The sequence below is a fragment of the Columba livia genome, chromosome 1 (genome assembly GCF_036013475.1).
Source record: "Columba livia isolate bColLiv1 breed racing homer chromosome 1, bColLiv1.pat.W.v2, whole genome shotgun sequence".
In the NCBI taxonomy this organism is placed as follows: domain Eukaryota; kingdom Metazoa; phylum Chordata; class Aves; order Columbiformes; family Columbidae; genus Columba; species Columba livia.
This window is the reverse complement of record NC_088602.1, coordinates 210,491,533-210,516,364: the sequence shown is the minus strand read 5'-3', so window position 1 is coordinate 210,516,364 and position 24,832 is coordinate 210,491,533. Positions and strand designations below refer to the sequence as shown.

The window sequence follows — 24,832 nt, the reverse complement described above, 5'->3', positions numbered from 1 at the left end:
CACTCATTCCTATGGTGTAATTGAATTTTTAGTTAAGTAAAGCAATTAAAGCTCCCAGAGTCTGCAGAGTTTGACTCTACCCTCCAAACAACAGCAATTCAAAAGGCCACAAAACATCCAAATCCATCAAGATGATGGGAAAGTAGGTTCAGTTCTTCCTTTGACGCCGTAGACTGGGAGGATCTCAACCAATTTGGACAAGTTCTGTCCCCCCGTTTCCAATGATTTTTCACACAGATTTTACATTTGCCTCCCATGGCTGGAGAGTGGAAACCAGGAATTAAACCCAACGCAACGACCGCTAAGTTCATCTGTGTTTATACATGCATTTTATACATTTCCCAACTGAAAGATCTTCCGAGCACGTAATACACGTCTCTCTTCACTTCCCCCTTGGGCACGTTCAGCTAAATCAACCCCATGCTATAATTTTTCGGACAAGCAGCCCAGACGAGCTCCAAACTCAATTACTCAAGAGATGCCGTTTCATTTGATGTTTTTATTTCGCAATGCCATAAAAACAGAGGTGCCGTACTCAGGACAACAAGATCAAGATTTCTGTGATGCTTCAGCACCAAACTCCTTTAAAATCTTTATTTAGCTTTTATTAATTTGATTAGGCCACCTCGTAGCATCGTCACTTCATAATTAAAACCTCAAGAGGCGAGTCAGCTTCCCAAGGCTGCGAGTGAAGAGTGTGGCCACAAACCAAGTCCCCGTGGCTCCTACTTTGGGCTTACATCATTTAAATAAACGCGCTTTTTTCCCTCAAAAAGCGATGCTGTCGTTCCATAGAACCGGTCTGACCTAGGACAAGCTACTTCGTTCAAAATAAATATACCTACACCAAGAAATCTTCCAAAAATGGGAGTTGAGGAGGAAGGTGAGAAAGCAGAGCAGTTAGGAAGACGCCGAGATGCATCCGGCTGCCTAAGGACGAACTGAAATAAGATCTTGAGTTCTTTAATCTTCATAACTGACCAGCCCAACTCTTGTAGTACATACATACAACTCTTATAGTACATATGTACAACTTAGTGTACATACGTACGCAAACACACTCTTTCTGGCAACCCAGGACACGTGGAATGGGTTGGAAGGGCTGTTTATCCAAATCCAAGCTGGTTTGTACAACTCCAAGCATTCAAGGAGTTATTTTTGGGAAGCCAAGAGCTTCAAGTCACCACCCTGTAATCAGATTTTTTTCCATTTAAAAATGTCGATGTATATTTGAACACACAGGGGCACTCAGCTCTTCATTAAATACATTTTTAAATGCTAGTTCTGCCTTGTGTCCCCTGATTTCGCCCTCCGGGGGATCCCTATGGGTTTGTGCTGGTCGCATCGCTCGTCTCCAGAGAGAACCAAGGTTACGGGTCGCATCAAAATGGCACCATCAGTCCCTGTATCAGCAATTTAGGATTTAAAGACTCGTAGAAATACAAACACGCTCAGGGATGTTGAATTTAAACTGTCAAAGTAGAAATTCTGTGCGATTTCTCTCACCTTGTCCTTTGGTTGGAGTTATGCCCCGACAACACGCACCATGGGCGAACGTGGGGTCCGTAACTCTCTGCCACTGGGTGTTTTCAGATAATTTCTGGGTCACGCAGCTAATACGGGTACAGTGGAAGCACTGATTTGATGAAAACTGCGATATTACTTTTATATTAAATCTTTAGTTACCAGATTCACAGTTCCCGCAAAGTTTTAGGGACACTGGTGAACGAGCATAAGAAAATTTCCCTTCAGCCACCCAGACCTTAAAGCAGTTCCTCCAAAAACACCGGCAAACGTGTGGGAATAACCTTCCAGCCTCCATCAGGCCCTGGAACTGCTCTTTGCTGCTTCAAAGAATACAGTTTAAGTATCACAAAAGAGTTTTATGAAGCATTTTACCTTCTGCCTCCTCACCTGGACTCGCAGCTGCCTCAGGGAAATCAGTTCGTCAGCAGAAGAACAACCGGCTCTTCAATATATGTCGTATCTTTCCAGCAAACTGCTCTAGAAAGTCAAAAAATGAGCAAAGCACTGGTGCGTAGATGAAATAACAAGAAAAGGGGCATGGCAGATGATTTTGCTTTAAGATACGTCGGTTAAAACGCTGCTCAGCTTCATTCAATCTCATTTAGAACAAAAAAAACCTCACTATGTGGTAGATCTCTAGAACCACGGCAAGGAACGAAGCAGAAAAAGCACAGTTAGAAGTGAAACCTTCCAGACAATAAGGGAAAAACACGTATTTTCTCCTCTAGCTCACTTTTGAAAACACAGAAGTGTTTCACAAAGTGCCCGTGAAGCAAACACGAGTGTCAGGTTCCAGTGCCACACTGGGCGTTGTTTCCAAATCTTTATTACAAATACTTCAGTTCATTCACATAAATTAAAAGAAATCAAAAACGTAGGGAATCCTCTCTCCAGCGCTTTGGCGAGTTGCTGAGTGTCTGTATCTCTGCCACAAAACACGGCGGTTTTTGCTTGCAGACGATTTCTGGCTTATTTACCGTCACCTGCGTTCTGCTGTTCGCACAGTTTGCGGTTCCGGGTGCAGCACGGGGAGAGTATTTGTTACAGACACAAATTTGTCTGAACTATAACACCAGCAGAACCGTTTCTACTGGTCACAGGTTTTACGATGAGTTTCCTCCCTCCCCTATTAAAATCAGTTGTATCAACTCTGAACTGGCACTGCACCTAATAAAAAATCAACCTTGCCAAAGCGATCACGCTCCCACTTCTATAACACATCAACCGTTTCAGCTCCCTCAGCCTTACCCGAGCTGCCATTTATTCACCACCGCTGCTTTTTTTGGTTATTTTCTCTGCGGAATTCCTAAAATGACAAACGGGCTGCACTGCTCAGGGTTCCCAGAACCTGGACATACGTTTATTCAGCGGAAGAAGACACGACTGCTTATTTCCATGGCTTGTTCTGGAGGCTGCTCTTGCTGAAAGAGCGAGTGGTGAGGGATCCCACGGTGCCAGCGGCGCTGGAGAGGCTGGGGCTGCTCCTCACGGTCGTCACTTTGGAATCACGGCCTGAAGAACCATGGCTAAGACGGCCTGGAGAAAAAGTGAAGAGAGCAGAAGTTGTGTGTGTGATGGAGCACGAGGACACATAGATGATTCGCTGTCTGTCGCTGGCTCTCCAACTCTCACTGGAAACATATAGACCAAAAAATAAGTCAGCTGGGGGTTCTAGGCACAGTCTTAATCCAGGTCTAAGAATTTGAAAAACTAATCACTGGGAAAACTTAAATACGTTTAAATATAGCGGGCGGAATGGTATATGCCTGCCATCACTGGGCCATTTGCCATCATAGAATAGAATCATAGGATGATTTTGGTTGGAAAAGACCCTCGAGATCATCGAGTCCAACTGTTAACCCACCCTTGGCACTGCCCCATGTCCTGAGAACCTCATGTCCGTCTGTCCAGCCCTCCAGGGCTGGTGACTCCAGCACTGCCCTGGGCAGCCTGTTCCAATGCCCCACAGCCCTTTGGGGAAGAAATTGTTCCCACATCCAACCTCAACCTCCCCTGGCGCAACTTGAGGCCGTTTCCTCTGCTCCTGGCGCTTGTTCCTGGGGAGCAGAGCCCGACCCCCCTGGCTCCAAGCTCCTTTGTCTGGGATGAGCACAGCCCAGGTTTTGGTGGATTTTCTCAGTCCGTTTGGAAAAGAATTCTCTCTGTGCCAGCAGTTTCATGGAAAGAACACAGCAAAGAGAAAACTGCTGCAGGGCAGAGAAAGCGGCAGCAGCGTTTGTCTTGGAGTCTTACTGGTAGTGTCCGAAGGAAGGTGCTGCTCTTCCAGGTAGTGCTTTATCTTTTGTAGGTCGTCTGCGGAAAATCTCCATTTATTTTCAGCAGGCGCAGGTGGCGCTTTGGGAGGGGCCTTTTTCCGGGAGGATCTGGTGGGAGCCGCCACGTAGCAGCACTCGGGGATTGAACCGGTGACTAAACCTTCTGGGATCTTCTGCCCAACGACCTTCAGGCCTGCAGACGTACAGATGGCAATTTATCAGCGGCCACCATCAGGAATTTTACCAGCCACAATAAAACACCCGGCAGGGTTGAATATCCAGCTCTTTTCAACCTCCAGCTCACACAACCGTTGCTCTTTTGCCCTCGATCGACTTGAGATCTCAGGGAGTCCTGCCCGTCCCCACTTACCTCCAGATAACATGAACACGTTCTCAAAGCCCCTCTCACACATGGTGGTCGCAGCCTGGCTGGCTAATCTCTCATCGTTGTCGTATAAAATGATAATTTTGCCATGGGCGTTTTTCTGATGGGTACAAGAGCTAAGGATTTTGTACCTTTTAGAAAGAAAAAGAGATACAAACAAATAGGACTGGAGACTGAGAGACTCCCTGCTTGATTTGTGAGTATCAGGCAGGATTTTTTTCACTTCATCCATGTTTTAAAACTGATTTCTCAGCAGCTGGAGCTTGCCAGAGGCTGGAAGGGCACAGCCTAATCCCCACTGGAGAACAATCCCACCACTTGGTTACTTAATAAGAGGCAACAGCATGAAACAGCTTCATTTACAACCTGCCCTCTCCCCTGCAGCCCTCAAGCAAACAACCCAGGAAATTATCAGCCTAATCCTAGCGAATAATCCTCTTTCTGTCCTCCAGAGAAAAGCGAGTCCCTGTCAAGGTGCTGAGAGGAAGCACAGAAACTAAATCCAGATGTTGGCAGCGGAGCAGGCGCCGTAAATAACTTCCCCCCCCCAGATGTTGTTGGTTAAGCATCGTCCTGGGCACAGCGACCGCTTTAGCTCCAGCTGTTTTTGGAAGCCCTCACCAACACCCCTCCTGATTTCTTTTATTTTATTCCAGCAGTTTATATGCAAAGGATACATATTGCAGAATACTATTGGTATACGGATTCATGGTTCTAGACTGTGTTGCAATAGGGTAGGAATAAGCTGCAGAGGAGAAAAAGGAAAAAAAAATAAGAGAGATAAAACATCAGACAAGCTGGAATACAACAGACACGACTTATTAGAGTTTAACAAACTTGAAACCCCACTGAATAAGGGATTAAAATCAGCTCGGTCCTCTCAGCCCTTTCCAGGAAAGGTGGGTGTGCTGGATGAGTGCTGAGAACAAGCTGCACCCAAGTGATGCCCCCCTAATATCCAAATATACGACCCCAGGCGACATGAGGCTGCTGTGGGATTTTGGTCTCCTCACCTCCAACAATGTGACACTGGTCATATTCGTCTCGGTCTCGTACGTCCAGAAGCAGGAAGGGGCAGTCGGGATAGGGCGTCTCTTTTGCCTGAGTGTCCACTTTCTTTGGAGTGTCTTTTTCTATATCCAGTTCACCAACACCGCTTATCACGCTGCAAGAGGGGAGAGGAGGTTACGGTGAGAGGTCGCACATGGAATATTTCCTTACCTCTTCCCCAGGTCAGAGTGGTTTCCCATCAACTGTTCCAATAGCCAATTATACCCCAGTACAGCCAGACACCAAATAGAAATGGAGAGATTCTATTTCAGGCTTTCCAGTACATCAATATAAAGAAATAAACAGCGTAGAGCTTTGCAATACTATACTCTTCTGGATCAGTCCAGTCCAGGTGTTTTATGTCCTAAATGACTCTGAGGTGAGGGAGAACAATTCTAAGAAGCCACCAGCATCGAGATCTCAGCAATAAGACACAGTAGATAACCGTCAGTGATCTACACGCCGTGCTAGGCTGAGATTTCCCATCTCATCCCTCGATCGGACACGGCACACGAACAGAAACCTGCAGATAGTCGTGGTGGTCACTAAACTGATGGCTTTGATACGTGACGGCCAAGCCTGTCAGGCTTAACTTTTCTGTTCACATCAGGCACAGCAAGGAAAAGGCTGCAACAAAGCTTCCAGCATCTTCCTCCTATCTCTGACCTCAGCTAATTATTTATTTCGTTTAGAATCGGACTCTTACTCTCAGTCACACGACAATCCATTAAGATCACCAGGAAGGCACGTTACTGAGTTTATCAGAGCAGTTTATAACACAGATTCTTGAACTCAGGGACCTGGATCGAATCCCACAAGCATATTTCTTTGTCAGCCATTCAGACAATCATCAAGTGGCTGGGTTACAGCCGCAAATAAAACTCGTTCAGACAGGAAAACCTGCCAACCCTCTCTCTCACATCCCCAGATCTACAAAAATCAGGCTTTAATGAGAAATACAATATAAAGCCACGTCGTAGCGATTTAAAATCACTAGCTGGATAAATATAATGATTTTCTAAGACAGGAAGAAAACGGTGTATTATCATCAGGCACCTCTGCAGCGTGGACCGATACGATTCTCCAGCTCCCGAGTCGTCTATGAACAGGACGGGACTGGGTGTCCCTTCAGGGCTCCCCTTCCCGTTTGTCTCTGCTGTGACTTCAGCATCTGGAGCAGCAGAATCGCCATCTGGGGAGAGGACGGGGGACAAAGAGTTAAAATGCCACAGGAAGTAAAACAAGGAAGTTTTAAGCCTGGGTTCTGTTCTTAGAAGAAAGCGCTTCTCTTAGAGACAACCTGATCTCCATCCTCTTACAAAGATGATTGACCGAGAGCCTCATATTAAAAATAAAGAGCCGTATGATTTTTAAGGGCTCAAGATTGCGTTTTAAGAATTCAATTCAAACTTAATTCTTGATGAACGATGTCTAAGAAAACCCTTATTGTAGTAATTCAGTATTTGTGAGCCTTTCTGTTTTCAGAGTATTTCTGTTCCCAAAGTGCAATGGTTGCAAACCACAGGTTAAATTATACTTTTTTCTCCTGATTAAAAGACTTGCTGAACAATCAGCTGCGTCTGTCAGGACACAGTTCACCGTGTCAGCGATCTACGGCTCTTTCTCTTTGTGCTTACAATAAATATTGTTACCTTCCAGCTTGTGGATCTCCTCATTTGGCACTTCTAAGGTTTCATCAGATAGAGAAGCGACCTGGATGACCTGCAGGAAACAAAGGAGAGGGACAAAAACCTTGATACGCATCCACCGGCGTCAGTGAAAGACAGCGGGGATCGGCTTAAGACAAACAATCCCCAAGCCAAAAATACTAATTATCTCAATGCAACTTCTACCGGACTTCAAGGTCATATATGATGCCTGTACTACAAGTGTGTCCTTTTATTAAATCAAAATCGTAGCAAAAAAAAGAAGGATCAGCCTTAGAATAAAGGAAAACCAGATGTGCCGTGCGGTAATATCAAATACAAGATTTTTTTTTCTCTCTGATATTTATGAAGTTCAGTCACTGGCTGCAACTGAAACATTTCAGAGCAGACACGACACTGGTTAAAATCACCCCTGGTTAACTGGGCGAGATGTTCACATTAAATCAGCTCGTTGCACCAGTGAGAGCCGCTGGATTGGTCTTAACAAACCAGTGGAACTAAAAACACGAGTCTGCACAAACCCACTCCTGCAATATGTGCAAGTTGAACCCCCTTCCCTTCCCTTCCCTTCCCTTCCCTTCCCTTCCCTTCCCTTCCCTTCCCTTCCCTTCCCTTCCCTTCCCTTCCCTTCCCTTCCCTTCCCTTCCCTTCCCTTCCCTTCCCTTCCCTTCCCTTCCCTTCCCTTCCTCCTTCCCTTCCTCCTTCCCTTCCTCTTCCCCTTCCTCTTCCCCTTCCTCTTCCCCTTCCTCTTCCCCTTCCTCTTCCCCTTCCTCTTCCCCTTCCTCTTCCCCTTCCTCTTCCCCTTCCTCTTCCCCTTCCTCTTCCCCTTCCTCTTCCCCTTCCTCTTCCCCTTCCTCTTCCCCTTCCCTTCCTCTTTCCCTTCCCTTCCCCTTCCCTTCCCTTCTCCTTCCCTTCCCCTTCCCTTCCCTTCTCCTTCCCTTCCTCTTTCCCTTCCCTTTCCCTTCCCTTTCCCTTCCCTTCCCTTCCCCTTTCCTTCCTCTTTCCCTTCCCTTCCCCTTTCCTTCCTCTTTCCCTTCCCTTCCCTTCCCTTCCCTCCCCTTCCCTCCCCTTCCCTTTCCCTTCCCCTTCCCTTCCCCCTTGAGTTTTTACTAATTTCTACCTTTTTACTAATTTTCTTGAACCAACATATAAGCAACACAGCTCCTTATTTACCGATCAGATTTTCAATTAAAATAAATATGCAGAAAGCCTTCAAGTCGCAACCTTCCCAACCACTTTACGCAGCATTTGGCTGCTCTGAAAATATCAACCTGAGTGATTTGCTTTGATTACGGGAAATCTGCGAGTGCAAGAAGAAGCCGATACAGAAGAATTACGCGCTAAGACTATATAATTATATAAGAGGATTTGGACCAAGCAAAAATGTTTATAGAAGAGAATTTCCAGAAGCCGGAGAGGGAATGATACGTACCAACTGGGCAAAAGTAGTCACTTTCAGTCTTTTAAACAGCTCGTCCTTTTTATATCTGTAATCTTCAAAAAGACAAGAGGACAATGTGACATTTCAGATCATTCCCAGGTTGGTGTGGAGTCTCTTCTCCGACGCGGCTGCAAACCCGAAGGCTTTGTAAAAAGTTAAAGCGGTTATCAAGGAAGATTTTTGTCCAGATCTAAAGTGGGGAAGGCAGATTTAGGTGCTTTTAGACCCAAATTTGTATTATTTTCTTGTGCTCACTGGGGGAAGGAAACGGTTTCATGAATTTATCACCGTGCTTGCTATGCTCACAAAGCCTCTCAAACCAAAGGGTTTAATTTACCTGCAATTTTTAATTTGTGGAAGTTACAGCAGAATCAGAGCACAGGGACATTTTATCTCAGACTATGTCTTTTTAAAGACTAAGATAATGTGTGTGTTTAATCTCACCCATTAAAACGCTCCGGTTTTTCTTTCTCTGACAAATTCTGATTCTTAAAATGTGGTAAGGTGAATATCTAAAGAAACAGGGACGGTGTTTAATGCAGAAAACCGTGGATACCAGCTTGAAGCACCAAATAATCACCACGGAAAAACCAGCTTAATTGAATCTTAAGCCTGAAAACAAAGCTTAGGCGGCAAGAAAACGGAGCGGTGTGTTGGAACGGCTGGCAAAGCACCAGAGCAGAGATTAACGGTGCTAAATAAGCAATGACAAGGATGGAAATCTGATTGTGAACAGATAGTTGGGATGCTTAAACAGCAGGAAAAGAGAAGCTTTCCAGGGGGTAACAAAAGGGCGTGCGTAGAAGCTCAAATGGGTATTGGGAGGAACATCTTGATGTGAAATAGTCTCCCATGGGATGTAATAGAAGCCTCGTCCTTTGGGGAATTTATGGCGAGAAAGGAGATGGAAAAGGAGGGGGAAAAGAAGAGAAAAAGGTCAATGCTGTACTGGCAGGGAAAGAAGATGAAGAGAACTCCTCCCCATCAGGTACTGCAGCTCTAAGCGAGTTCTGAATGCAGCTCCAATGAATTTAAGCCTTCTCACAAAATTAAATTGCTCCTCCTTTCTTTTCCTTCCCCTCCCTTACTCGGCTCCACCTCCAAAGCCACAGATTTTGATTTTTAAAATAATAAGGCAAATATTTTGCAATTTTTCTATTACTATTTTAGTAACTGTTGGAGGATATTCTGAACTGGGTGCTCTCCGGCTAATAACAGAGAACAGGATTTGTATCAAATCCAGCCAGTTAAGCGATGCTAAATCCTCTAAAACCATCTGTTGAATCGCTGAATCGCTTCATGAAGGGACGACACAGAAGGGGGAAGGGCTCCAATCCATATCCTTGTAACCACCGCAGCAAAAATTACCGCAAAATAATGTATGGAAGCTCTCAAGCTGATGCACATTTAGGGAAGGAGCCCTAAATAATGTTTATCAAGCTGCAATGCAAGCGCCTATTTGCTACTGAACAACTGAAAAAAGGAGCCCGTCCAAAACACCCTGGTCTGAAGTACAAGACCTGTGTATAAATTAGATTTCAGATCGCCAATTAACACAAAAATGACCCTCGCGGCTCATGCAAAAGCACTTGGTTTCAAGCCTCAAGCTCAGGTTGCTAAAGTCTCCCTTTATAGTTCAGAAATAACAGCAAAAATTACCCTTTTTACACATGCCTAACACAAAACCCACACGTAGCCCATGTTCACACCAATAAAACTCCCCAATTATGGGCAAAAAGGGCCCTTCAGTCACGTGAAAAGCAAGAAATAAACTTAATTTAGAAGGACAACTAAAAGCAGTAAAGCTTATGCTGGATGTATAAGCAGAACTGTGGGCAGACTGCTCACACAAAACAGCTGCTGGGTGTTTCCTCCCAGCCCAAGAAAGGCTTATTTAATCCAGAACAAGCTTTTAGGACCTAGAACTTGCCTTTACCACCCAGAATTATTTCCAGCAACGAGAAAAACCACAATAAAACCATTATTACAAAGCCAAGAGCAGCCCAATCCGAACAATTGCGCGAGAGTCCCCGCTGAGATCGGAACACCCAGAATCACCGTTTCCGACCACAAAAGCAACATGACGTACCCGGTTCTGTCCTGGAAGGTCCATCTGGATTTTCTGACATGTTTTTTTGCTTCAGTGAACTGGCCTGAAACTCTAATTATTGTGTATTCAAGGAGATGCTCCTCGGGGCTTCGGAAATGGGTGAAGAGACTTGGTGTCTCTCCTCAAGTCAGTTTTCCAAAGGATAAATCATTGCGGTTCCAGCTCTCTTATCATTTTTTGATTCCGCGGTATTAAATCCCACTCTCTCACATTACACAAGAGACAGAGAGTTGACTGTGCTGGGTATTTAAAAGTCGTGTCCAAACGGTGTCATCTATCCATGAGAAACCAAGGGGGAGAAGTTTCTAAACTGCCTGGGAACAGAAAGCGTCTATTCAACCCAAAAAAGAATGAGAAAGTTTCTCCTGGAGTCCAGAACCACAACGAAACAAAAGAACTTCGGCACGAAACGGAATCAGATTCGCAGCGGAGATTGAAAAGCAGCTCGGCCCACGCAACAAGATTTTCAGCCGAGATAAAAAGCGATGGCAACCCAGCGGTAAGTATTGAAATCTTAGTCGGTCAACACAGGATTTTGGAAAACAAGGTCGTTTCTCTTTGGATTTTCCCCAAAGACTTGTGGTGTTTTAAAAAGAAAAAGCAACAAACAAACCAGCAACAAAGGACCATTTTGCGCTAAGCTGAGCACAAATATATTTATGGGACGGATGAGTGACTTCCCTGATAATCTGAATCTGAAAAGAACACAGAAATGGGTCTAAGAATTCAAACCGAACATTCAAAATCCTAATTAACGGGGAGGTGTTTTCTTGCACGTCAATAAATGCAGCTCTGGGCTTTAAGAGCTTTCCTGGCTCTCCATGGGAAAATAACCCTGACAGAAGTTGGAAATAAAGGCGTAAAATGTTAGTTTTATTAGTAAGAATTTTTTCTAAAGTCTATTTTCAGTGGGAAAAGAGACCGAAATAAAAATAAGTTAAGCTGTCATTAGCCTGAATGGCCCAAAGTCTTCAAAACATCGATGTAAAATGTAAAATCAATGAGTTACACAGGAACGAGCTCATCTCTTTCCTATCCTGGAGTATTCTGATATAAATCCAAATATAGTAAAATTATATAAAAGGAGAAGATCACAAGTCCAACCATAATACAACTAAAAGTGAAATAAAGTCTCAAATGTCCCGTCTGAGTCTTCCTAGTTAAGTCTGGTCTATTTTTTTTTAGTCCAGAGAATTTCTTCCTGCCTGGTTACATTCAGTAAGAAAATCTGCACAAAGAAGGATCTGGAAAAACTTCTGGACCTGCCTCCCCGGTTTCTTAAGTTAAATCTGTAAAGCACCACGAGAGACAGAGAAATAAGGCACAGGAGAGAGCGGAAAGTGCCCGGGTAGAAGCACCTTTGCATCCTATCGCTGCGTTTTTCTACCGTTCATGCCTGTAAATGGTTGTGGGAATCAGCGGAGCGGAGATTTCCAAGCAAATCTGGGATTCAAACCAGCTCCTCGACGCTCTTTCGGTTTTGAATTAACCCACCGCAAGTTCCGTCCCGCTCCTCTCCAGATACTCACTTCTTTTGATCTCTTCCAGCTTCTCGGCGTATTTTGTTAAACTGTTTCCTGTAAGGAAAGAAAAATAATCAGTTAGCTTGTTTCCTCATGAAAATAGAGTCAGCTATAAATCAAAAAGTACATTGATTTTCCTCTTAGCGCTTTTCTGTCTTCAAAGACTCCACATGGGAGAGGGGAACTCGCTGGGAACACTCATGACCAGAAGGAGCAAAAGTCTTCCTCATATACCCACAGTGCTCTTTCAGTTCTTCGACAGAACACGCTTGAGTTTTGTTTTCCATGATTTTCAGTAAGGGGTATAAAAATACCCACAGAATGGTGATATTGCCCAAAAACCAACCTCATGGCACCTTTCCTGTTTACAAGTTCCACACCAAGGCCACTCTGCTTAAAAGCGGTAAGTTGCTTTGATGATGCTTCGGAGAAGGAAATCATCGTCTTCACAACGTCACAACCTAAAACTCCGTATGTTTCAGCTGAAATCAGGACCTTGGTGTTCAAATCCTGCCTGTGACACGTGGCTTCAAGTGCAACTGCAGCCACACTGTCCCTTCCTCAATGTCTTTGTGTGGATACTACACATGCAACCGCTATAACAAAAACTCCCAAATGACAACCCCCCAAATAATTATTTCTATTCACACCCTTATCATAATACTACTTTATAAAAGAAAAGCCCATGTATAAATACTCCACGGCCAGTAATGTCGATGGGAACTGTCACAACAGAGATGGTCAGATACGTCACAATCGCAACGTGAGTCCTGACACAGTATCAGGGGTAAAGCAGCTCAGGACACAGGAACAGTTAAAACATTCCATGTATTTTTGTGCACTCCTACATCTACATTTGGTTGTTTTTTCCCCACTTACCAGTATCGAGGCGGGTTTTGATATGTTGATATTTGGGGTTCTGAGGGATGCGCCTGGTTAAATACTGTTTTGAGGAGGAAAAGATGAGAGGAAGTCAATATACAGCCAGGTATTTCTTTTAAAAGTAAAAAAAAGTTAACAAAAGAGGCAATTTAAACAGCTCTAAGAGACAATGAAATGAGAGAGGCCACAGGAATCCTCTCAGATGTAGCATTATAGAAGCATTTTGGTTGGAAAAGGCCCTCAAGATCATGGAGTCCAACCATAACCCACCCCTGGCACTGCCCCATGTCCTGAGAACATAATTTACACGTCATTTAAACCCCTCCAGGGCTGGTGACTCCAGCACTGCGCTGGACAGCCTGTTCCAATGCCCCACAGCCCTTTCCAGTGAAGAAGTTTTCCCTAATATACAATTTAAACCTCCGCTGGTGCAACTTGAGGCCGTGTCTCCTCATCCTGTCGCTCTGCTCTCACTGAGATCTCTGAGTCGCCAACTCGGTATTAAATCTCTGCCAAACCGCCAATTAAAGCCTCAAAAAGGAGAATTTCTCTCGCTTTCTCTCCCCACTCGCAACACACCCGGCAACGGGGGACCAAATAAACCGCCCACCCACCTTGAGTCACGGCTCTGGAGGCTTCACCAGCCCCCTGAGAGTCCCCAAAGAATCGGTCCCCACATCCCCCAGAGGCGCCGCGGCCGCCGGGACCCTCAGGACATGAGGCCGCCGCTGCCCTGCAGCCCGTGCCCGCCCGCCGGTGGGAGGGTGGCCGGGACGAGGAGGGTCCCTCACGCACCTCAGGGTCCCCGACACTCCTTCTGCTCGACATCTTCCCGTCAGCGGCCGCCAACAACCTTCCCCGCCGGTCCCGCCTTCCCTCACACCCGCCTGCCCACCCGCCTTCTGGTTCTGGTGTCCCCACCCCGCAACAACTCCCGCCCCGATTGGCCGCCCGTGGTGCCCGCGGCCAATCAGAAACGCCGAGCTCGGGGGGCACGCGAGCGGCTGACAGCTCCCGAGCGTCGCCTGGCAACAGGGAGGACGCCGCGGCGGCGCGAGCTGTGACGCGCGGGAAGGAGGGGGGAGGGGCTTCTGCTCCTCCCCTCGAGGGGCGGGGCGGGGCGGCTGGCGCATGCGCGGGGCGGGGCCAGCGCCGTGCGGGCGCGCGGCCGAAGCACCTGAGGCAGGTGAGGCGCGCGCGCGGCGCCCCCGCCCGCCCCGCCGGGCGCGGAGGCTCCGCCCACCGCCGCCGGGAGGCGGGGCCTGCTCCCGTTCAGGGGAAGGGGCCCACGGCGGGTGGCGGGGCGGGGCGGGGGGGGGGCGTGGCTTAGCCGAGGGGCGGTGTCTGTTCATGGGGTGTGGCCTCGTTGTGGTGGGCGGAGCTTATTAACGGGTGTGGCGGAGGGCGGTACTTTGGCGCCCCTCCCCCAGTCTTTGACTGGCCTTTGACCCTCAGATTGGGGCCACATCCCCCCTCAGAGCTCTGTATGGCCCAAGTTCCCCCTCCATGGGGCCACAACCCCTCTCGAGCCCCCTATGGGTCCCACATCCCCCCTCAGACCCCCAGTGGGGCCCATGTCCCCCCTTGGACCTCATATGGGACCCATGTGCCCCCTCAGACCTCCTGTGGGGCCCATGTCCCCCCTTGAACCCCAATGGGGCCCAAGTTCCCCCTTGGATTCCCTATGGGGCCCACATCCTCCCATAGCCCCTCAATGGGGCCCATGTTCCCCCTTAGACCCCCAATGGGGCCCATGTCCCTCACTGATCCCCTATGGGTCCCTCATCCCTCTCAGCCCCTTAATGGGGCCCATGTCCCCCCTTAGACCCTCAATGGATCCCACATCCCCCCCCAGACTCCCAGGTGGAGCCTAATTTCCCCCTTGGACTCCCTATGGACTCCCACATTCCCCCATAGCCCCTCAATGGGGCCCATGTACCCCCTTAGACCCATCACCTTCACATCAGAGACCCCTCTGTCACGGACCTGTCACCCCAGGGACGTGCAGGTTTTGGGGACATGGGGGTTTTGGGGACATGGGGGATGGGTCAGAGGGATGGGGGATTTTAAGGATGTGGGGGTGGGTTAGGAGGACGTGGCGGTTTTGGGGACATGGCAGTGAGTTATGGGGACATGAGGGTGGGTTAGGAAGACAGGGAGGTTTTGGGGACATGGGGGTGGGTTAGGAGGACATGGAGGTTTTGGGGACATGGGAGTGGGTTATGGGGACATGGGGGTGGGTTAGGAGGACGTGGCGGTTTTGGGGACATGGGGGTGGGTTAGGAGGACGTGGCGGTTTTGGGGACATGGGGGTGGGTTAGGAGGACGTGGTAGTTTTGGGGACATGGGGGTGGGTTAGGAGGACATGGCAGTTTTGGGAACATGGGAGTGGGTTATGGGGACATGAGGGTGTGTTAGGAGGACGTGGCGGTTTTGGGGACATGGCAGTGAGTTATGGGGACATGAGGGGTGGGTTAGGAGGACGTGGCAGTTTTGGGGACATGGGAGTGAGTTATGGGGACATGAGGGGTGGGTTAGGAGGACGTGGCGGTTTTGGGGACATGGGGGTGGGTTATGGGGACAAGGGGGTGGGTTAGGAGGACGTGGCGGTTTTGGGGACATGGCAGTGAGTTATGGGGACATGAGGGTGGGTTAGGAGGACGTGACAGTTTTGGGGACATGGGGGTGGGTTATGGGGACATGGGGGTGGGTTAGGAGGACATGGAGGTTTTGGGGACATGGGGGTGGGTTAGGAGGACATGGAGGTTTTGGGGACACGGGGGTGGGTTATGGGGACATGGGGGTGGGTTAGGAGGACGTGGCGGTTTTGGGGACACGGGGGTGGGTTATGGAGACACGGAGGGACAAGCTCCTCGCACTCTCCCCCAGGATGAAGGAGTGGTGGGTGCAGGTGGGGCTGCTGCTCGTCCCCCTCCTCGCCATCTACCTGCACATCCCACCCCCCAAGCTGTCCCCAGCTCTCCTCTCCTGGAGATCCTCCGGCCGCTACTTCACCTACAAGGACCAGAACATCTTCTACAGAGGTGACGAGCCCTGGGGACACCTCGTCCGTCCCCACGGGGAGCAGGGCGGGGGGCTCTGCTCCTCTTGGTGGCCCCAGGGATGTCCCCAAGGCCACGGTGATGGCAAATTCCTTCCAAAATATAATGGTGTCTTCGGGAGCCACTGCGTGGATCCAGTTTCAGTGTGACTGTTCGTTATCAAAACCTTTTAAACGGGTGAAACCACAAGCATTGGTTTTTGTGCAGTGTTGGTAGTACCTTGGTGTTCATGGGGAACGATCCCAAAAGGTCACAGCAAGGAAAAAATACTGAAAGACTTTTCTCCTGGAGCCACAATTACCAGTTGTAGCAATTTAGAGGCAGCTGTTATTAATTTGTGCTAAATAAAGCCCTAATTTGCATGAAGCAGCTGGTACTGGAGGCTCATCTGGCTGAGTTTCCAAAGCCACGTTGGCACCTGGAAGCTGCAGTGCAAATCAAACCCACGCTTGTGTTTTGGGGACCAGGGGACACTGTGGGGCTGGTTGGGCTCCCAGCAATGCTTGTCTTACCGGAAAGGAAATTTGGAGAGAAAAAAGCAAAAAGCTGACCCTGAGGGGCCTCGTTCTCTCCCCAGATTCGACCGGTGCCGTTGGCAGCTCGGACATCATCATCCTCCTGCATGGCTTCCCAACCTCCAGCTACGACTGGTGCAAGGTGAGGGGAGCGAATACACGGGGGGTTGGATGGTGACACCAAATTCTTTGGTTTCTCCCTCCCTAAGGATGAGCAGATGGACACGGGTGGTGGCTCATGCTCCACAGGATTTTTATAGAATCGTTTGGTTGGAAAAGACCCTCAAGATCAAGATCCAACCATTAACCCAACCCTGGCAGTAACCCGTGTCCCTAAGAACATAATCTACACGTCATTTAAACCCCTTCAGGGCTGGTGACTCCAGCACTGCCCTGGGCAGCCTGTTCCAATGCCCCACAGCCCTTTGGGGAAGAAATTGTTCCCACATCCAACCTCAACCTCCCCTGGCGCAACTTGAGGCCGTTTCCTCTGCTCCTGGCGCTTGTTCCTGGGGAGCAGAGCCCGACCCCCCTGGCTCCAAGCTCCTTTCAGGCAGTTCAGAGATCAGAAGGTCTCCCCTCAGCTCCTGTTCTCCAGCTGAACCCCCCAGGTCCCTCAGCCGCTCCATCACACTTGTGCTCCAGCCCCTCACCAGCTCCGTTCCCTTCTCTCCACTCGCTCCAGCACCTCAAGCTCTTCATTTTCTTCTGGAATCTCTGGGAGATCAGCGCTGTTCCTCACCTGACTCCTTGCACAGGATCCAAACTCTTCACATCGCCCTTTCCCGCACCCCAACCCAAAGCAGGAGGAAAAGAGCCACAACTATTTCTTAGCTGGTTCTGGGAGTGGTCTTGCTGTTTATTGGGAAATTTCATCCTCCTGCAGTTTTCTTGGAGCTGGAAGTTCGTATTTGGGGGAGTGGAGGGGAGTGTGTCCATCCATGGCTGTGCATCCCCACAAACTTCTCCTCTCTCTGCTCCCATCAGTTGTTGGGGTTTATTTGAATTAATTTCTCTTCCAGATCTGGGAAGGGCTGACCCAGCGGTTTCACCGGGTGATTGCTCTGGATTTTGTCGGGTTTGGTTTCAGTGACAAGCCTGTAAGTAGCCTGGCAAGGGGATTTTTGCAGTTGCTTTTGCCCCAGAGGTTGTTTTGTCACAACAGAATCCCCAGAAAACTGGCATTTGCCGCCTCAGAAACGGAATAAGACATTAAAATAGCAGAAGAAGTGGGGAAGATGTGTGGCGGAGATCAGCTCTGTCCCCATCTTGCCTTGGGTTTGATGTGACTCCAAAGCAAAGACCCTTTGGGGCATGAGCAGCGCTCCAGTGGGCTTGTGGACGCAGCTGCTGGCCCAGGACATCCTAACTGCTCCATCTGGGGTCACAAACTTCTGGTTTCCACCACATATTCCTCAATTTGGGTGTTTATTCTGCAATTTTTGGGCTTGACGTGGGTTCTCACTGTGGCTCCTCTCCTGGTTTGCTTTGCAGAGGCCCCATCGCTACTCCATCTTCGAGCAAGCCAGCATCGTGGAGAGGCTGGTGCGTCACCTTGGCCTCCGTCGGCAGAGGATTAACCTCCTGTCCCACGATTACGGGGACACGGTCGCGCAGGAGCTGCTCCACAGGTCACTGCAACCCCTGATGCTCTGGCTGCTCGTTGTGGTCCCCGTCAACATGATTTCCAGCCGATAAGTGGAAGGACGTAGAGCAGAACCCCCTTTCCCTGGACCTACAGCTGTAACGGAGGCTGGGAGGCCTCAGGGCACATCCTGAGTAGGCAGATCCGAGGTTTCCATCCCTTATTTCTTAGCTGGCAGGATGTTTAACTTCTCTCCTGAGCTCCTTGTTGAACCGGGGACACCGGGGAGCAGAGATGATCTCACACTAAATTTGACCTGCTGGTCAGTCATTTCTCAGAGCCTGTAGAAGGTCTAGTTGTGTTTTACCTTCTTCTCTTCTGTCCCCAGGTATGAACACAATAAAACTGGAAGCATCTTGATCAACAGCCTCTGTTTATCCAACGGAGGTGAGGTTTACCCTGCACAGTGGGACGGGAGGGATGGGGATCCACGGGATGGCCCAAGCAAATTGTAATTATGGTGCTGTAATTAAGCGTCAGTCCTCAGGCTGCATTTGCGGCACCGCAAAGGGGAGAGACTGGGAGATGCGGAACAAAATGCTTGTAGCATTACAACTCTGTTCTTTGCCGTCCTTCCAGGGATCTTCCCCGAAACGCACTACCCCCGCTTCATCCAGAAGGTGAGCTGCCACCCGCTCCGGTTGTACTGAATCGCTCCTCGAGCAGAAAGCTGACTCTGTGGGTTTGGGGTTTTACCTGACTCAAATACCTGCTGCTTTTCCCGCTTCGGTTACGGCACCTGAGCTGCTCACAGGTGTTAGGGGCCATGGGGAGGAGCCGGGGATGTCAGGATGCGGCTCATCCCATCAAACATCCCAGTTAATCATCCCTCTATCTCGCTGTTACTGAGGGTCAGAGCTGAACTGAGAAATCGCTGCAATACTGGAAGCTGGGGGGAAAAACCCTCTGGAGAGACAGGATTTACCCCTTTGTATGATACTGAGTGGCGCTGTCTCTTTTCCTTCTGCCCAAGCTCCTCAAGGATGGAGGTTTGCTGTCTCCCGTCATCATGCGGCTGATGAACTTCTTTTTCTTCTCCAGAGGGTGAGTCGGGCTGGGCACAGTCTGTACAGGGGGAGTGAGACAATCTAGGAATTAGTGTAGCGGATTTTTAGTAGGTGAGTGGAACCCCCGACGCTATCCCAGGAGAGATTTGCCCCTGGGTGTGAATGAGTTCGATCCTCTGGGCTATTCCCTCTCCAGCAAAAGCACCAGGGGAGGTTGAGGTTGGATGTGGGGAACAATTTCTCCCCAAAGGGCTGTGGGGCATTGGAACAGGCTGCCCAGGGCAGTGCTGGAGTCACCAGCCCTGGAGGGTTGGACAGATGGACATGAGGTTCTCAGGGACATGGGGTGGGTTATGGTTGGACTTGATGATCTTGAGGGGCTTTTCCAACCAAAACGATTCTATAATTCTAATAATAAACCACACGGCCTTTCACTGTACACCGAAATCTTTCTTTTCTATGTTAGACTTCACATGCTACAGCGGCAATGGAAACCCCGGCCACACAATCACACAGATACTTTCATCAGATGTTACAAACCCTCTTTTTTTCCCCAAAAAAACTCTTAAACTGGCCACTATGTCCAGCACTGGGTGCCTGTGGGGGATGACTTGTAGTGCTGTGCTGGCACCCACATATTTCACAGCGGAAGCTGGAAGCACTCGACTGGTTTTGGGATTTTTTTGAGCCATATGATAACGTGGCTGCTGCTGAGCTGCTCCGAATTCTGTTTTGTTTTCCAGGCTTGGAGCAGTTTTTGGGCCGTACACGCAGCCTTCGCAGGCAGAGTACTGGGATATGTGGACAGCGGTGCGGACTAACGATGGCAACCTCGTTGTGGACAGGTTCGTCACCGTTAATTGCCGCACAAGCTTAGTTTTACACCCGCACCACCCTTGTGTTGCAGGCAGAGCTGCGCCGCAGCTCAGAGCTTATCAGGGCTCAGGCAGGTCCCTGCACATTGGCTCCCAGGAGCCTCCAGCTTCTTTTGGGATCTGGGATCATCATTGTGGCACAAAAACGAGCTGGGGTGTGATGTAGGAGCAGGGATTCTTGCTGGGATGATGCGAGGCAGGTAAATGACGTCTGGAGTCAGGAGGATCTGATCCTTCACATGGTTGGAGGACACTCTGGAGCTGTACAATGTGGGATTTTTTTTTTAATATTTGGAAATTAGGGGCTTAAATTTATGGAGTTTTGTTAAGATAACAAGGGATACTTGCCCAAACCCGGCAATGCAGCTGATGCGCTGCCCAGCTGGCGAGTCTTGTCACGGCCAATCCTGGCAACATCACCTTTGCCTGCAGCGCAGTGGCGATGGGAATCTCAGTGCCAAAATATCTCCTGCTTCTCAAATGTCACGTGGCAGAGTATCCATTTATTTCTTTAGCATAGCGTCCCATCCTTGGGAGGCTTTTTATAACCCAGCTGACTCAAACCTGCTGTTTAAATTGGGAGTCTCAGCCCCTGGGAGCTGTGCAGAAGAAAGGATGGGAGGCCAAGACAGGCTGAGGAGCTTTTAGCTGTTCACATTTCCACTGCGCGCTTTATCTTCTGTGTTTCTCCGTGCTCAGTAGTTCAGCATCGCCTCCTCTTCTGCGGGGCACTGAGATGGTTTCAGAGCCGCTGCAATGCCCACAAGCTTCTGCGTCGCAATTTCCAGGCTCTACAGCACCTCGAGGCACCATCTGCTGCGTAACAATAGGTTTATTTTCAGTATTTTGCAGTATATAAACCAGAGGAAGAAGCACAGAGAGCGCTGGGTTGGGGCTTTGATGTCCACCTCTGTGCCACGTGAGTAGGAATCAGTTTTCCTCGATTTACCTTTGGGAATCGTTCCCCTCGCCTGCTGGCTCCTACCACTCATTGTGGGAGCTTCTCGTTATTTTGACGAGGACGATGCGGCTCAAATCTGGTCAGCAGCATCACAAACGTCCCTGCTCCAGTTTAAGGCTCCGTTTGCTAAGGTAAGAGCAAAAGGTTTGTTCTATTAAGAAGAGGAAAGTCTCCTTTAGGGGCTGGTTCAGCCTCTGGTTTCTCCAGCTGCTGCCCCAGAGAAGCTGAGGTGCTTTTCAAGCTCAAGAGAAGTTGCAACCACTCTAAAGGAAGGTGTGATGGTTATAGGAGGATTTTTGGAGGCTGAACTTGACCCCAGGGCAGAGAAAAAAGAGCCTTTTGGCATTTATTTATTCCATGTTCTGCTAAAAGCCTCTCAGGCTCCGCAGTGGGGTGAACGTGTCTCCAACCCACCTCCTTGGCTTGTTTTTGGGATGTCCTTGGGTACAGAAGCTCTGCCTGTGCTTCTTTTTTTGCAGTGCATCTCATCTATGGGCCCCTGGACCCTGTGAATCCACATCCAGAGTTTCTTCAGCTTTACAAGTAAGAAAATAACCTCCACCAAGCAACCAGGGTTTCATTTTGAGGGAGGTTTTGTCTCAGGGCTTTCTTTCCGTTCCCTTTTCACGGAGGCTGGGTTTAATTCCCGCTCAGAACCTGCGTAGCCAGGTGATCTGGAAATCGCTTCCCCATTTTAAAGCATCGAAGTCACAATTCGCAGTCAAATCAATCACGGATTTGAGAACCACATCAGACAGGGCTGAGATTTATCACGAAGTAGTCTTCTCCAAACTAACATGAAGTAAATCCAGCACTTGGAAGAGCGGTCAACTGGAGCTACTAACGGCTTTTTTGGCCCAAAACGATGTTACGGGCAGAATCCCAACTGTGCAGGAGTATTGCCCTTCTCACCAGTAGCATCTGGCTGGTTTCAGGCTGAGATTAAGTTCTGTGCTTAAGCCTTGCTGCGTTTTTCCAACAGGAAGGTGCTTCCCACGTCCACAGTGTCGGTGCTGGACGATCACATCAGCCACTATCCACAGCTGGAGGATCCCATGGGCTTCCTGAACGCTTATCTGAACTTCATCAACTCCTTCTGAGCTGCTGCAGCTCAGTTCTCGCTCTCTGTTTATGAGTCAGGCTTTGGTGGCAGGAAAAACCTTGTTTGTTTCTTTTTTTAAGTCTCCAAATCCAACACTTTGCACTAACGCCCTAATCTTTGGCTGCCAAACTGCTGCATTTATGCAGTTAAATCCTTTAAGCCCCAGAAAAAGATGAGTCTGCAGGGAATCACAGACAAAACTGGCAACCTAAGTACAGTTACAGCATGGTGATGGCCTGTGCTCACCTTGCTAAGTCTGGCCTACCTCTGTATTTAGGGCCAGGGAGGCTCCAGGGAGAACAGGTAGACAGGACCGCTAGAAGAACATGGGTTGACACACATATTCCCAAAACGGATATTGGTCTTTGGAGTGGATATTGGTTTTTTGAGTTGCTGCACAAGCAGTTTAAATTCTATCCTTACACTAAATACAGCAGGAGAGCTGGATCTGGAATCCCCCAAAGTAAAGGCAATGATGCTTTTAGGCACCATAATTGTTCTTGGAAATCTCTTTTTAATGACCAGTTACCCAAAAGGAAGCTCTAAAGCTCCATTTTTTTTACAGTTCGACAAGCAGAGCCACTCACTGACACTACACCCTTGGGACTGGCTCAGAGCTTTCCTGAAGCTCAGCTTAACACTCGGTTCTACCAAAGCAGGCTTGGGCCTGTTTTACTAAAACAAGCTGAATATGCAATACTGGCACTAGGAAAAGCCAAGGTGCTCTGAGCATTAGCTGTTCCAGCCGCAGGGATTGGGACACATCTTTAAATTAGCATTGAAGTAATATTCCTTCCTTGCTCACCCTGACTTGATGACTAAAGAAAACACCAGTTTATCAGCACAGAGATGCAGAAATTCCCTGACACAAAAATGACCGCGAGGTCCCTCCTTCCCGACTTTTTATACAGGATATTACACATTTTTGAGCCCAGAAGAGGCTGCACTGTTGTTTGGTATTAGCTGACATAAGGCTCAGAGAATTGAATATGCCTCTCTCTTTGTACACTGATTATTTTCTGTGTGGAACAGAGGAGATAATCATCAAGAAATGGTAAATGTACAGGTTTTGTGTGTTTTTGGACTACTTGGGTTTGAAATTTAATAGCATCCCTTTAGGAATAAGGGGATTCTGCTGAGTAAACAGCCATTATGGGCTACTTTTTCTGTACTGACGAAAACAGAATTAGAACAAGAAATGTCTATTTTATTAACAGTAGTTCATATGAATTCAATCACTTGGACCAGTGTTTATTTTCTGTTAATAAAAATCAGGTTGGACAAAAGTCTGATTCCATTTTCTTACCACCTGCACCTGTTACCTTCCCTGCTCTACTGCAAGCGGCCAGAGATGCAATAAGTTAGACAGGAATGTGAGTGACAACGAGGAAAGGGACCCAGGAAAGGCTCAGTACCAGCCACTACTGTAACATCATACAAAATATTTACCAAATTGAGGAATAAAAACTACATGCAGAAGAACAGACAGGCTGCTTGACAGCCGGTAAATACCCAACCGGTGCTTGCAAAGGTTTTCACCGCAGTTGATCCACTGGAAAGCTCAGCCTACGGAAGCCAGGATGACATCCACAGGCGTTTCTTCCTTGCTGCGAACTGTCACCTGCATGGTCACACCATCTCCTAGCGCCAACCTGGACCTGACCAGCACATCGCAGCCGCCTCTGTATACACCTGAGGACAAAAAAACCCCCATGAGAGATGACTTTAAGAGAGGCTCAGTGATCTAGTCCTAACCCAGGAGTCAACAACCTGGTGGGTATACGGCAGTTTGAGTGTATGGCCTGTTGCAGAGGGGGAGGAAATGACCAAAAAATGAAACAGAACACAGAAATCCCCATAAGTCTTGAGGCCAAGAATGAAGACTGGCCAGCAGGCCCAAGGCAGCGACCGTCCCTGTGCTGGGACCTGGGGAGACCAAACCACCAATCCTGGGGGCAGTTTTGGGTCCCTGATGCCAGTAAAGGCCTTGAGGTGCTGGAGCGAGTGGAGAGAAGGGAACAAAGCTGGTGAGGGGCTGGAGCACAAGTGTGATGGAGCGTTTGAGGGACCTGGGGGGTTCAGCTGGAGAACAGGAGCTGAGGGGAGACCTTCTGATCTCTGAACTGCCTGAAAGGAGCTTGGAGCCAGGGGGGTCGGGCTCTGCTCCCCAGGAACAAGCGCCAGGAGCAGAGGAAACGGCCTCAAGTTGCGCCAGGGGAGGTTGAGGTTGGATGTGGGAACAATTTCTTCCCCAAAGGGCTGTGGGGCATTGGAACAGGCTGCCCAGGGCAGTGCTGGAGTCACCAGCCCTGGAGGGGTTTAAATGACGTGTAAATTATGTTCTTAGAGATAGTGCTGCGTTAACGACTGGACTTGATCTTAAAGGTCTTTTCCAACCAAAACGATTCTATAACAGATACTGTCCTAATTAAACGGAATCAGCTGGAAGAGTGCTGCTGGAAGATGAGGTTGATTTAAATACGTAGAAACCAGACAGGGGGTAACTGAAGCTCACATGGCAACACATATTGTCATTTTGTCACAAAGACACAGTCCGCTGCCGTTAAGGGAGGAACAGTCCTCCTACAGTTCTATTAGAGCGCTTGAAGTGGCGTTTCTGGAGGTAATTCAGGCTGCAGGATGAGCTGCCTCCTGCCCCACTTCCATGTCACTGTCACTCTGCAGACCTGGTGGTCCCAATTCTTCCTCTTGAAATAAATTGAGATCCGACCCTTCTGTCCAAACTCTGTGTGCCCTGTTCATTGCAGTTTTGCTTTAACAACCTTAATAAAGTTTTGTAGAGC

General features: G+C 48.6%; 3 protein-coding genes across 5 annotated transcripts in view; 1 reads left to right on the top strand and 2 right to left on the bottom strand.

The window, feature by feature from the left end:
* Positions 1–2,337: 2,337 nt before the first annotated feature.
* On the bottom strand, positions 2,338–13,860 carry CEP41 (centrosomal protein 41). Of its 2 annotated transcripts, XM_065049366.1 has the most exons (11): positions 13,657–13,860; positions 12,859–12,922; positions 11,986–12,033; positions 8,338–8,399; positions 6,891–6,960; positions 6,295–6,430; positions 5,202–5,353; positions 4,866–4,933; positions 4,174–4,288; positions 3,781–3,996; positions 2,338–3,063 (listed from the first exon to the last, which is right to left on the bottom strand). In XM_065049366.1, exons 1-11 carry the CDS (start codon positions 13,687–13,689, stop codon positions 2,915–2,917), a joined length of 1,113 nt encoding a protein of 370 aa, XP_064905438.1. In that variant the 5' UTR covers positions 13,690–13,860; the 3' UTR covers positions 2,338–2,914. The 2 variants fall into 2 exon arrangements, with proteins under 2 accessions (XP_064905438.1, XP_064905439.1); XM_065049367.1 differs by lacking the exons at positions 11,986–12,033; positions 12,859–12,922; positions 13,657–13,860 and adding an exon at positions 10,436–11,938.
* Positions 13,861–13,930: 70 nt separating this feature from the next.
* On the top strand, positions 13,931–23,314 carry MEST (mesoderm specific transcript). 2 transcript variants are annotated; one of them, XM_065049368.1, is made up of 13 exons: positions 14,021–14,047; positions 14,809–14,863; positions 15,751–15,905; positions 16,501–16,580; positions 17,461–17,538; positions 17,933–18,069; positions 18,412–18,470; positions 18,663–18,703; positions 19,057–19,127; positions 19,834–19,935; positions 20,808–20,884; positions 21,406–21,469; positions 21,909–23,314. In XM_065049368.1, the coding sequence occupies exons 3-13, from the start codon at positions 15,752–15,754 to the stop codon at positions 22,024–22,026; spliced, it is 981 nt and encodes a 326-aa protein (XP_064905440.1). In that variant the 5' UTR covers positions 14,021–14,047; positions 14,809–14,863; position 15,751; the 3' UTR covers positions 22,027–23,314. The 2 variants fall into 2 exon arrangements, with proteins under 2 accessions (XP_064905441.1, XP_064905440.1); XM_065049369.1 differs by lacking the exon at positions 14,809–14,863 and having other exon boundaries at positions 13,931–14,047.
* The window catches only part of COPG2 (COPI coat complex subunit gamma 2), a 25,689-nt gene continuing 24,071 nt past the window's right edge, over positions 23,215–24,832 (bottom strand). The window contains exon 24 of the mRNA XM_005504328.4: positions 23,215–23,720. Coding sequence (XP_005504385.2) covers positions 23,590–23,720 — 131 coding nt within the window. The 3' untranslated portion in view covers positions 23,215–23,589. The remainder of the gene's footprint in view (positions 23,721–24,832) is intronic.

Bases quoted from the DNA above. Each gene is read 5' to 3' on its own strand.
- CEP41 (XM_065049366.1), bottom strand. From the start codon at position 13,689: ATGTCGAGCAGAAGGAGTGTCGGGGACCCTGAG. The intron at 12,923-13,656 runs GTGCGTGAGGGA...TCCTCAAAACAG, and splicing joins GGAGTGTCGGGGACCCTGAG to TATTTAACCAGGCGCATCCC. The intron at 3,064-3,780 runs GTAAGACTCCAA...CTTTTTCTCCAG, and splicing joins CCTTCCTTCGGACACTACCA to GCCGTCTTAGCCATGGTTCT.
- MEST (XM_065049369.1), top strand. From the start codon at position 15,752: ATGAAGGAGTGGTGGGTGCAGGTGGGGCTGCTGCTCGTCCCCCTCCTC. The intron at 15,906-16,500 runs GTGACGAGCCCT...TTCTCTCCCCAG, and splicing joins CCAGAACATCTTCTACAGAG to ATTCGACCGGTGCCGTTGGC. The intron at 20,885-21,405 runs GTGAGTAGGAAT...CTTTTTTTGCAG, and splicing joins GATGTCCACCTCTGTGCCAC to TGCATCTCATCTATGGGCCC.